Source organism: Macrobrachium rosenbergii, chromosome 55 (assembly GCF_040412425.1).
Source record: "Macrobrachium rosenbergii isolate ZJJX-2024 chromosome 55, ASM4041242v1, whole genome shotgun sequence".
Lineage (NCBI taxonomy): Eukaryota > Metazoa > Arthropoda > Malacostraca > Decapoda > Palaemonidae > Macrobrachium > Macrobrachium rosenbergii.
The window spans coordinates 60,761,996-60,774,083 of NC_089795.1; the positions used below are offsets into that span (position 1 = coordinate 60,761,996).

At 41.3% G+C, this 12,088-nt stretch overlaps 1 protein-coding gene across 1 annotated transcript in view; it reads right to left on the bottom strand.

The window, feature by feature from the left end:
• Positions 1-12,088, bottom strand: part of LOC136835309 (probable acyl-CoA dehydrogenase 6) — a 59,571-nt gene that overhangs the window by 25,942 nt on the left and 21,541 nt on the right. Inside the window, exons 3-4 of the mRNA XM_067098630.1 lie at positions 11,297-11,426; positions 10,803-11,077 (exon numbers count right to left, since the gene is read on the bottom strand). Of these exons, the coding sequence (XP_066954731.1) occupies positions 10,803-11,077; positions 11,297-11,426 (405 nt within the window). The remainder of the gene's footprint in view (positions 1-10,802; positions 11,078-11,296; positions 11,427-12,088) is intronic.

Consider the following 12,088-nt stretch of genomic DNA (forward strand, 5'->3'; position numbering starts at 1 on the left):
TCTATGTGCATTGCCTTGGGGTCTGGCACAGAGAGCAGTACGTCTCCATCCTCTTCGTTTGAGCTGTGGCGAAGAGGTCTATGCATGGACGACCCCAAATCCGCCACAATTCTCTGCAGACATCTTGGTGAAGAGTCCATTCTGTTGCCAGGACTTGACCTTTCCTGCTCAGACTGTCTGCCCTCACATTTCTTTCCCCCTGAATGAAACGTGTCAACAATGTCACATTTTTCTCCTTGGCCCAGATAAGAGTTGCCCTCGACGTTTCGTACAGTGACCCGGAGGGTTCCTCCCTTGTTTGTTGATGCAGGCCAACGCCGTCGTGTTGTCGGAGTTGACCTAATACGACCTTGTCTTGGACTGAGTGTTGTAACTCTTTGAGGGCTAAAAAATATTGCAGTCAGCTCCTTTTGATTTATGTGAGCTTCTCTTGCTCTCTGGTCCAGAATCCTGATACTTCCAACTTTCCCAATGTTGCTCCCCACCCGAACCGACGCGCCGGAGAACAACACTAGGTCTGGGTTCTTCTGTTTTAATGAAAGGCCCTCCTGAAGCTTGACTGGGTCGTTCCACCACTGAAGGCACTGTTTCATCGCCTCTGAAATGGGGATACACTCTTTCTCTAGCCCGTTTTCTCTGCCCAATACCGATTGAGGTGGAATTGGAGTGGGCTTAAGATTTAGTCTTCTAAGGAAACGAACTGTTCTAGCGAGGAAAAGGGTCCTAGCAGGCTCATCCATTCCCTCGCCGAGCACATCCGTTTTCCCCAGAAAAGTCCTTTTTAATTTTACTAAGGTCTGTTCCATCCTTGATGAGACGAAAACCTGAAAATCCCCGAGACTGAATCCTCATCCTAGATACAGGATCTCTTGAGATGGGGTCAGATGTGACTTTGCCTGTTTACCAGAAGTCCTAGTTCCTCTGATAAACAGACTGTCATTTGAAGATCCTCCAGACAGCGATTGAAGGAAGGAGCTCTGAGAAGCCAGTCGTCCAGATACAGAGAGGCCCTGATGCCTTCTCGTGTGCAGCATTCTGCTACATTCGACATCAGTCTGGTGAATATTTGGGGCGCCCGTGTTTAGGCCGAAGCAAAGAGCCCGAAACTGGAATACCTGTTCCTGAAGACGAATCTCAGGTATTTTTGAAGCCCAGGTGGATAGGAATGTGGAGATATGCTCCTGAAGGTCCAAGGAAACCATCCAGTCGTGTTGTCTGACTGCCGCTAACACTGATTTTGTTGTTTCATGGAAAACTTCGTCTTTGTACAAAGGCGTTGAGGGCACTCATATCAGTACTGGTCTCCAACCCCGAGCTCTTGGGAACCAGGAAAAGGCGGTTGTAGAATCCTGCGAATCCAGATTTTGTATTTTCTCTATTCGTTTTTCTGCAACACACCTAAACTTGCTGTCGAATCGCCTGTGCCTTGGACTCGTCTCTGTATCTGGGAGACAGATCTATTGGTTTGTCTGCCAACGGGGCTTTCTTAGGGAAAGGGATTTTGTATCCATCCTTGAGTAGTTGAATGGACCAAGATCCGCTCCTCTTTTCTCCCATACCAGAAGTTTAACAGCCTGGCACCTACCGCTGCCTGAAGGGGGAACGCAAGTCCTGTTTCTTCCCTGTCTAGAGGCACTCTTGCTGCAGATCTTCTACTCCACCGAGGAACCTCTACCTGAGGGCCGACCACTTAAAGGGCTGGAGATCCCTGAAGCACAGAAGCCTCAGCCTTACTCTTTTTAGTCATGAAAGTCGTTGGTAAGACTTTCTTTGCTGTCTTCGATATAAGATCTTGTGTGGTTTTCTGAGCTAAGGAGGTAGAAATCTCTCTTTAACCAAGTCTTGAGGGAAGAGTGTGAGAGGAAAAAGGGCGTAAATTAATTCGGCTTTTTGACTGGATGTGACCCCATTAGCTAGAAAGAGCAAAGATGGGTCCTTTTCTTCAAGATTCCTGCTGAAAAGTCGCGCTAATTCGGCTGGCACCGTCTCTGATTCCTTTATCCATACACGACATAAGATGTACAAATTCTTCTTTGTCGGTCGTATGTGCTGAATAATCCCATCTTTCTTCCTACGCTCCCAGGGTCCAGTCCAGAGTTAAGACCTCAAGGCCCTAAAATTCCTTTGAGGAGGTGTCCAACTTGATGTTGACCAACAAAACTTCTCCCCATGGCCACTTTCGGCGAGATGAATCAACAAGATTCGAAAGTCTCCTTGGGAAGAGGTAGGTATTTGGGCGAACGATTCTCCCGTTTGATACCAAAACGCTCGATCTTGAAGCTAGCTTCTGGCTGGAGGAAAAGCAAAGGCTGTCTTTCCTTGTTCTTTCTTTGAAAGCATCCATTCATTCATCATTTTGAGCTCTCTTGGACCAGGTGGACCAAAACCATCTTCATAAAAGCTGACTCCTTAGGCGCCTTCCCAAGAGTAAATTCTGAAGGTGGGGAACGAGGAGCCGCCGGAATAAAAGTTTTCAGGAAAAACCTCCGCAAAAAGTTTCATAAGTTTTTGAAGAAGTCTGATGAAAGTTAGAGGCCTTTACTATCTTCTTCCGAAACTTGTTAGATCAGATCCACAGGAGACTGAGGATATCATCAATCTCTTCTTCTGATTGACCAAAACCAAAGAAGCGACTTCTTTCAAAGTATCACCTTGGCGCTCGGCGTCCTGGTGTCCAGTCTCGTGACGATCTGGTGTCTTCGTGGCGCCTGGCGTCTGGCGTCAGATTCTTGGCGTCTGGGCGTCCTGGCGACCAAGATCTTGACGCTTCTGAAGCCCTGGCGTCACCCTCTTGAGCTACTGGCCCTGAAGCCCAGATTCTGGACATCATTGTTCCGCCCAACCTTAAGGTGAAAGCAGAGAACTGGCGCCTGTCGCGACATCTGTCAAAAGCTTCCTCAGGCTGACGAAAATGATTGAGGTTTTTGGAATAGGCGAAACATTTTCCGCGCCGCTGTGTCTGCCGCACCCTGAAGTCACTGAGAGCTGGCCGCCTGTGCGACATCGGTCAAAAAGTTTCTCAGGGCGACGTACAGCCATCGGTGGACAAACGTCTGCATCCGTCTTATCTGCAGGCTGAAAGACTTGCATCAGGGAAGAGAGTTTCCGTTGCATGTCCTGAATTAGACTGATCTTGAGCTACCTGTTGCTGGGGATCGACATGGGGAGCCGCCAATATCAACTACTAATTCATTTTCATCGATCGACGTTGAAATGAAGTTCGGCGACGCCCCGGTCTTATTTCGTCATCAGCGGAAGCAGACGGGCGCCGATCGCGACAACATACGTCTGCTTTTCACTGGAGAGCAATTGTCCTAACTAAGAGGGGAACGCTCTGGGCTGCTCCAGTGACTACATCCCGAGTAGGAAGTGTCAAATCCCGACGCGGCCCACCAAGGAGGTTTTTTTGAGGGGTCTGATATGTCGTATGACGCCAGTCCCTTCTAGTAACAGCGTCCTCCGACGAGGATGAAAACACTTTAACCTCGCCTTTCCTATGGCGGGGTGAGCGCCCTGGGAAGCGTCAACAGTACGCCGAGGGGACGACTGCTGGGGTAGCAGCCTCTCGCCTCCTTCGCCTGTCGACATTCCTTCTCAGGGGTTGGTGAGCTTGGAAGAGGTCTAGGACTAGGAGCACGACAGACGAACAACCGCACCCTCCACAACACTTACACTCTTATTTTTCTCATTAGCACTTGAATGTTTCAGATCTGAGCATTCGACCATAAATCCTCTCTTCTGTCTCTTGAGTAGGATTTTACCTTTTGTCAAAGGGTTTGAATGGCCGTCATCATGTCCTTGAAGGCTGTTTTCCTTATCAGTATCAGTGGGGGTTCTGGGACTACCACTACTGGGGAATGAATAATAGGATTGATATGAGGAGAATCTTCAATTCCCTGCTATCTCTGAAGAGCTTCTAGATTTTCTCGGCTCTTCTGATCCTATCCCTTCAAGCTTAGAAACATATCGGCAGTAATCCATCCACTCTCTTTCTGATAAACCAAAACATTCATCACATCTATCTTCAATCCTTTACAATTTTTTTCCCTCTGCATTTTACACAAATAGAGTGGGGATCCAACGCTTGACTTTAGCAAGTCGTGGGTTTTACACCCCTCACACACATTCTCACACTCGAAGCCAAGTCAGACATCTTGGAAAGTGAAAAATCGTAAGAAAAATCCAGCGAGCAAAGGTCAAAATCAACAATATCTAACAAATCCAGAAAATCAAATCAAATCCAAAGACGAGCTTAAAGCCAAAGCCAAAGTGTACTTCACCAAAACTCTGTGAAAATCACGGGCCAAACGAGCAAAATTTAACGATGCAACCGGTATGGCGGCAGGGGAAGATCTGAGGAACAGTTGGAATGGTTCAAGGTACCTGGGTAGAGGGCGCACTAGTGGTACACCTGACACCCATCGATTGCACCGCGAGTTTTTGAAATTCTGTGGCGTCAGGGACTTAAGCTATATATATAACTACCAGGTAAGTCAGATGTTTAAAAAGTTACAGTTAAACAATATGATGTTTTTATGTACAGTAATAAAACAAACCCTTTAATCATAAACAGCCTTAGTCTGTGCAATGGCTTCCCAACCACACCAGCTTGCAAATCCTCAATTGTCCCAATAAACTATGACCTTAAAAAGTACATTTTTGGTAAACTATAATTTTCCATACATTTACCACTAAATAAACACACTAGAGTGTTATAGCTAAAAAAAATTCTTTGATAGGATTATGGATAAGTTTGTGAACTTAATTCAAGGCTCTGTCAGCCACTGGGTTATAGTGCATGTCAAAAGTACATGATAGTTCATGAAACCTCACCTGAGATTACATGCTATTTACTCATTCAACAAAGGAGTAATCTTTTGAAGTATTTGTAATCAAGTAACAGAAACTGAGACTAACACCAGACTGAGGCAGGGCTATCATAATAACTCATCTCTTTATACATAACTGAACAATTCCATACCACAAGATTTGAAAATTAATATGAATGTTTAAGTGACTCATATACATTGTACATTAGTCTCTCCTGTATCCAGAGTACATTATTAAAGCACATCCAAAGCCCTGCTGGATAATGGAAATTTCTGGGCATGATAAGAAAATACTCTACATATGTAAAACAGCAACTCATACCATTACTCCCCCTACCTTATCAATACTCCATAACCATATACAATGAATATGCTTAAAAACAACAACAACAACACACTTTAGTATGCTTATAAACAACACAGTATGCAACATTCAGTACAGTACACATAATAAACACTGAACTGTATACTCTCTCTCTCTCTGTCTCTTGTGAGAAGTGCCCAAACTGCTTACACAGGGCTCACTTTTATTTATAAAGAATAACCCAGAGAGAAAGAGAAAGGCAAGCTAGCTACCATTTAGTACTGCATTTTGGTACCTCTTCACTAAAAATCTAACAAACATTTTATTCAAGCCTGTGTGTGTGAAGGACTTTTTAAAGATGTGGTACAGCAATGTTATTTATTTTGTATGGTATATAAAAAATTCATGAAACCTGTACACCATCCAAAACATACTGTTAACTACTAGAGCTTAGTTTATGTCATGCACTATTTTTACTGATAAACACAACTACACTAATTACATTCCCATGAGTTCTCATAAGAGAGAGAGATGGAAATCTGCAACTGTCAATGGTTTTGGAAGTTTTACATTTCACATTTGACTCAGCAGATTGCAAGAGCTTTTAAACCTGCTGAGAGAGAGAGAGAGAGAGAGAGAGAGAGAGAGAGAGAGAGAGAGAGAGAGAGAGAGAGAGAGAGAGAGAGAGAGAGAGATGCAGTTTTTAAACGATTACAACTAAAATAGCAGCAAACAAAATCTAAATGTTGCCTAATCATTTTATCATGTCTTGGGCTCATGTGCACATGCTATACCTATTATGACCTAAATGCTGTCTACTTGTTTTATCATGTCTTGGACTTGTATGGACATGCTATACCTATTGTAAACTAAATGCTGCCTAATCATTTTATCACGTCTAGGACTCGTATGGACATGCTATACCTATTGTGAACTAAATGCTGCCTAATCATTTTAACATGTCTTGGACTCATATGGAAATGCTATACCAACTGTGAACTAAATGCTACCTAATCGTTTTATCATGTCTAGGACTTGTATGGAAATGCTATACTTATTGTGATCTAAATACTGCCTAATTGTTTTATCTTGTCTTGGACTCGTACTGATATGCAATACCTTCTGTGACATAAATGATGCCTAACTGTTTCTTCATGCCTTGGACTCATATGGACATGCTATACCTATTTTGACCTAAATGCTGCCTAATCATTTTATCACGTCCTGGACTCATATGGACATGCAATACCTACTGTGACCTAAATGTTACCTAATTGTTTTACCATGTCTTGGACTCATATGGGCATGCTATACCTATTGTGACCTAAATATTGCCTAATCTTTTAAATCTTGACTTGGACTAATATGGACATGCATTAACAATTGTTAACTAAATGCTGCCTAATTGTTTTATCATGTCATGGACTCATATTGGCATGCTATACCTACTGTGACCAAAATGCTTCCTAATTTTTTTATTATGTCTTGGACTTGGATGGACATGCTACATTAACCCCCCGTATTTGCATTCTCATGATTCGCGGACTCACCGATTTGCAGGATTTTCTGTGGAACGTATCTATAAATTATTCGTGAAAAATTCGGCAATTCGTGGACTTTTTCGTCAGGAGATATTCACTAATTAGTGTATTTTGATGTTATTTTCATGACTGAATACATTTTTTTTGATAAAAAAATTATTTACTAATTTTCAAATATTATTATTAATAATATATAATAATACTGCAATTAAATAATACATTAATAATAATACTGTAGGATTAAATAATACATAATTCAAAAAGAGAAAAACTGGTTTTCTCCCTTCCGTTCAAGACGGACCCGACCTCATTAAAGCAAAGATAGATGCTCAGAATTGATACTATTGAAATATTAAAATTATATGAAAGTACTATTGAAATTATATTAAAATATATAGTATAAGTGTTTCAGGATGATAGTATAAGCATTTTTAGAGGGTACATTTTACGTACTAATTTTCAAATATTAATATTAAGTTTAATAAGATTAAATAACGACATTAAATAAAAATAATAATTCTCTCTCTCTCTCTCTCTCTCTCTCTCTTATTTACATGAGAGAATTTTTCCGACATGTAATATGTACGTATGTTTCTTTTGTATAATAAATAAATGATTTACCTTATAAGTACTAATTTTCAAATATTAAGATTAATAATAATAATAATAATAATAATAATACTATTGTAGGTACCGTCGGCATGTTTCGATTCCAGCTCATTGGTCATCCTCTGGACTTGGTTGCAGGAGGTCTGAAGAAACGATGTGCCGGTTGGTATTTATAGGGAGGTCTTGATCGGTGCTGAATTATGATTGGCTGCCTGGGGCATGTACCGGCGGAGCCTTCCCATCCAAGTTCTGTTTTCGTCTTGCGTGCGGCGAGCGTTGTAGTGCTGAGGATGAAGAGAAGAATTTCGATCCCGGATGCGAATTTGATTTTGCTCGACAGCTATGGGGATCGCTCGGTGCATGTCTCCTGGCTGCCGTGGGGAGGAGAAAGGTTTCTTGCGTAATGTTGAGTGTTGGTTTCTCCTTCCCAAAGTGCAATGCTTCCAAGAGGCGAGGCGCGGTGGTCGGTAGTTGGGTCAATCATTTCGATGTTCGTGATTATGTGTTTTCTTGCTATCCTCCGGTTATGGACGGTCCTGGCATGATTAAAGATAGCCCCCTCTGGGCGTGGCAGGAAATCCTTTTGGAGAAACGCATGGTGGTCATATCGATGTAGGAACCGAGGCATCTCGGACGGGCATGAGTACCCGGTATACCACGTTGGTCTTCTTCAAGGGGTCCTGCTGAGGGGGCTGGTTGTTCACGCATAACCAGGCTGCTGCGTTTTCTGCTCTTGTAATAGATGACCAGATGTATGTTTTCTGTTGAGTCAACAGGCTGACATTATTCTTGATGATGTTTTTGAGGCGCGTTTCGTCTTCTTTATATTTATGATGAAATTACCCTTTGTAGAAGAGCTCTATGCGTCAGGGGGCATCGGGGCGAGGTTCCTGACGGTACCATCTATCGATGTTCGCCTTTGGATAGATTCTTCTATATCCCGGTTTGGGTGTCCATTGTCGACGCAGGGTTTGGGCTACACGTTCCATTTCTCCGTGGGTGTCGTTCCAGGAGGAGCAGTGTGAGAGGGCCCTCCTGGCGTAGGCGCTGATGGTGGAGCGCTTATACCTCTCGGGGCACTCGCTCGCCCGTTCATACACATGCCCAGGTTCGTGTGTTTCGTGTAGACCGCGTGGAGAAAGAGGCCTCTCTGTTCCACAAGGACGCAAGGAAGGGAGGCAGCGGTTTTGGCTCTGCTCGATCGTGAAACTGAGGCAGCTATGGTTGTGGAATGCACGCCTCAGGTTTTGAGTCTCCTCTTGCGAATTGGCGCTGACGAAGGTGTCGTCGATGTAGCGCACGTGCATCCTTGGTTGGCGTATTTCTTGAATACCCTTTGCTCCACAGTGCCCATATAGAAAGTGGCGAAGAGGACTCGAGGAGAACCCATCGCCACCCCGTCGATTTGGGTGTACATATGGCCACGATGGTTGGAGAAAGGGGCCTTTTTGGTGCAGATTTCAGGAGGGCGCGGAGGGCATGCTCAGGGATGTTCAGGGATGGGGGTGGTGGGGTCCCTATACACGGGTCCATGATCATTTGGATGGTCTCATCGACGGGGACGTTGGTAAGAGAGACTCCACATCCATCGGCAATACAGCCTCCAGGGGCGCGCTCTTAAGGCCTCCAGGAACTCTGCTGGACGCACTTCAGACTGTGGCTGCTCGGAACATAAGGCGAAGGATGGTATTTAGCCTCTTAGCCAACTGGTATGTCAGGGCAGGAATCTGACTGATGATGGGGTGCAGGGGTTACCTTGCTTACGCGCCTTGGACGTTCCGCCAGACGTACCCCAGGTCATAGTCCCCGTGATTGGTGGTAGGTGAAGGGCGTTGAAGCCGGCGTTGACCGTCTCTATGATCCTGTTCGCCTCCCGCCTGATCTCGTCAACGGGGTTCTTAGTAATTCTTTGGAATTTGGTACTATCCGCCAGGGATATCGCCCAACTTCCGATGGTAGTCCTCAGTGTTTATGAGGACAAAAAGCGGTCTTCTTGTCGGCCCTACGAACGGTGATGTCTTCTCTAAAGATTCTCTAATAATACTAATAATAATAATATTTTCCATGCATTTGTGTAGTAAATTTTTTAACATTTTAAACAAACAAATAGCGATTCCCAGTCTTTTTATTCTGACTTGAGGAGGGGAAGGGTAAATGTCAATTTACTTGACAGTTTGACATTGGCCAGAGGGGAAGGGGAATGTTGCCCTCAGAAGCTCAAAGATTTCAATCTTCTGATATCGTAAGACGTTATTTTCTCTCTCTCTCTCTCTCAGGAAAAGATACTGTTTGTTGTGTGTGTGTTCATAGTGTTTTAAAAATGTGTAGTAAAGGTATTACACCTTTGGAAGACAAAAAAACAAACAAATTTTCTTGTTGTCAGATTAAAAAGATAAACTCTCTCTCTCTTTCTTTTGCCCCAGCCAGACTTGTTGAATATAAGTCAAATTGGTAACTCTCTTTCTCTCTGCTTTGGCTAGAAGGCTTAGAAGTACATATGTATATATTTTTAAGGGTACTAATGTTTAAGATGACTTTGAAATTATATTAATAATATAATTTCAAAGATTAATATAGTAATAGGATAATAATTTAAGGTATATTTAATGCAGGATGATACTTTAAGTAAGTATACATTTGGTATTTGAACTTTCAAGATGGGGGGTAGCAAGTATTCACAGATTTTACCTATTCACAGGGGGTCTGGAACGCATCCCCCGTGAATAGGGGGGGTTTACTGTACCTATATACCTACCATATTGTGTTTTGCATGTGAGAGAGAGAGAGAGAGAGAGAGAGAGAGAGAGAGAGAGAGAGAGAGAGAGAGAGAGAGAGAGAGAGAGAGAGAGAGAGTTTCTTAATGTAAAATATTTTTTAAACACTATACAGTATTTCTTCATGTGTTTAGGCAAAATAGTTGAAGCAAAGTGTTACCCATGTTATCTTGTAGTGTACTGTACATACAGTACATACACTGTATTGTGTTGTTTACAAGAGAGAAAAAGAGGTTTGCTTCTTTTTTCAACAAAGTGTATTTACACAGTATACAGTATTTTGTGACAAATATAGGATAATAAGCTAACTAATTGCCTTTTGGATCAAGTTTTCATTTTAGGTGTGATGATTTTTATGCACATTTAGAGTTTACATTTATACAGTACTGACAAGGTGGGGGAGTAAGGGTATGAATTGACATTTTACATCTGTAGAGTTCTATTTGACTTTATCTGGAGTTTGATCTGATCCAGCAAGGTCTTGGCTCTATTACTGCAGATACTCAAAGGATTACTGTAATATATAAAAAACAATGACCAGCATAACTAGATGCTTGATATTTTACAATAGCAATATTAAAGACATTTAACAAATCAAACCAATGTATGAGCCACTAAAAATAAAAACACAATCTAGAACTGATATACAGTAAGAAGCAATGTAAAAGAATAAAACAAAGAATATCCTCCATAATGTGAAAGATAGGGAAGTCATAAAAAAGTTAGTTACACAATCAGTACTAACCGGGTGTATCCATAGGTAAGCATATTAAGGACTTGTTGCGATGATTTGGTCCCTGAGATGTATTTGCCAATAAACACATCCAATCAGCTTGCCAGGCATTAGTGATCCACATTTTCTGCCCATTAATAATAAGGTCATCTCCTTGTCGACGTGCTGTGGTCTGAATGCTAGCTACATCTGACCCAGCACCAGGTTCACTGACACCCAGGCAAGACACCTTATCTCCTGCTATGCTGGGAGTCAGGAATTCTTTTTTTAAGAAATCACTTCCAAACCTTAAAGAAAAAGTCACAATGAAAATATACCCTAGACCTTTTAATTACGAGGTGAAGCTTTTATACCATAACGTCATCGAAATAACATTAAAGGTGTGTGGTATTTTGCAGTTGTAGTGTGTGATCAGAAACTTCTAAAATAGATGAAAAACTTACAGAAACTCTAAAAATGCATACGTGAACATAACTAATACTAAACGTACATCATGCATGAATTACCTTGCTAGTGCTGGTGTTGCCATGTCTGTCTGAACAGCCACAGCCATTGGAATACCCCCACACTGAATATTTCCAAGAGCTTCTGCCATAGCAACACTGTACCGATAATCAAGTCCCAGACCACCATATTCTGAAACATGAACAATAAACTCTAATAGCCTACAATCTAAATCATAAAACGTGGGTTTCAAATACACTAAATAAGAGCAAAATTACATAATTTTTACTCACATAAATACAAAAATCTAATTTAGTTTAATGCCAGAGTGGTGCAGTTACTATTCACAAAATCACATCCAGTTCCACAGGCAAGCAGAAGTTTTGTTTGAAAAGTACCAATCAGAAGGGATAAAAAGAAGGTATGCCCTATAATATAATTTTTGTATTGACAACATAAATGCGACATACCCAGTAAAAACCTCTTTATGCTATGTTAGTTAAATAACTCAAAGACTTTCCTCAATTTACAGCTATTAAATTTGCATTCATCTGTACTTATCATGCCAAAATTTCAAAATAAATATATATGTGTGTATGTGTATGTGTATATATATATATATATATATATATATATATATATATATATATATATATATATATATATATATATATAATATATATATCTTATATATATATATATATATATATATATACCATATATATATATATATATATATAAACATACATATATTCCATATACATATATACATATATATATAGATATATATATATATATATATTATATATATATATATATATATATACATAAAAACAAAGGTAAAGAATCAATCA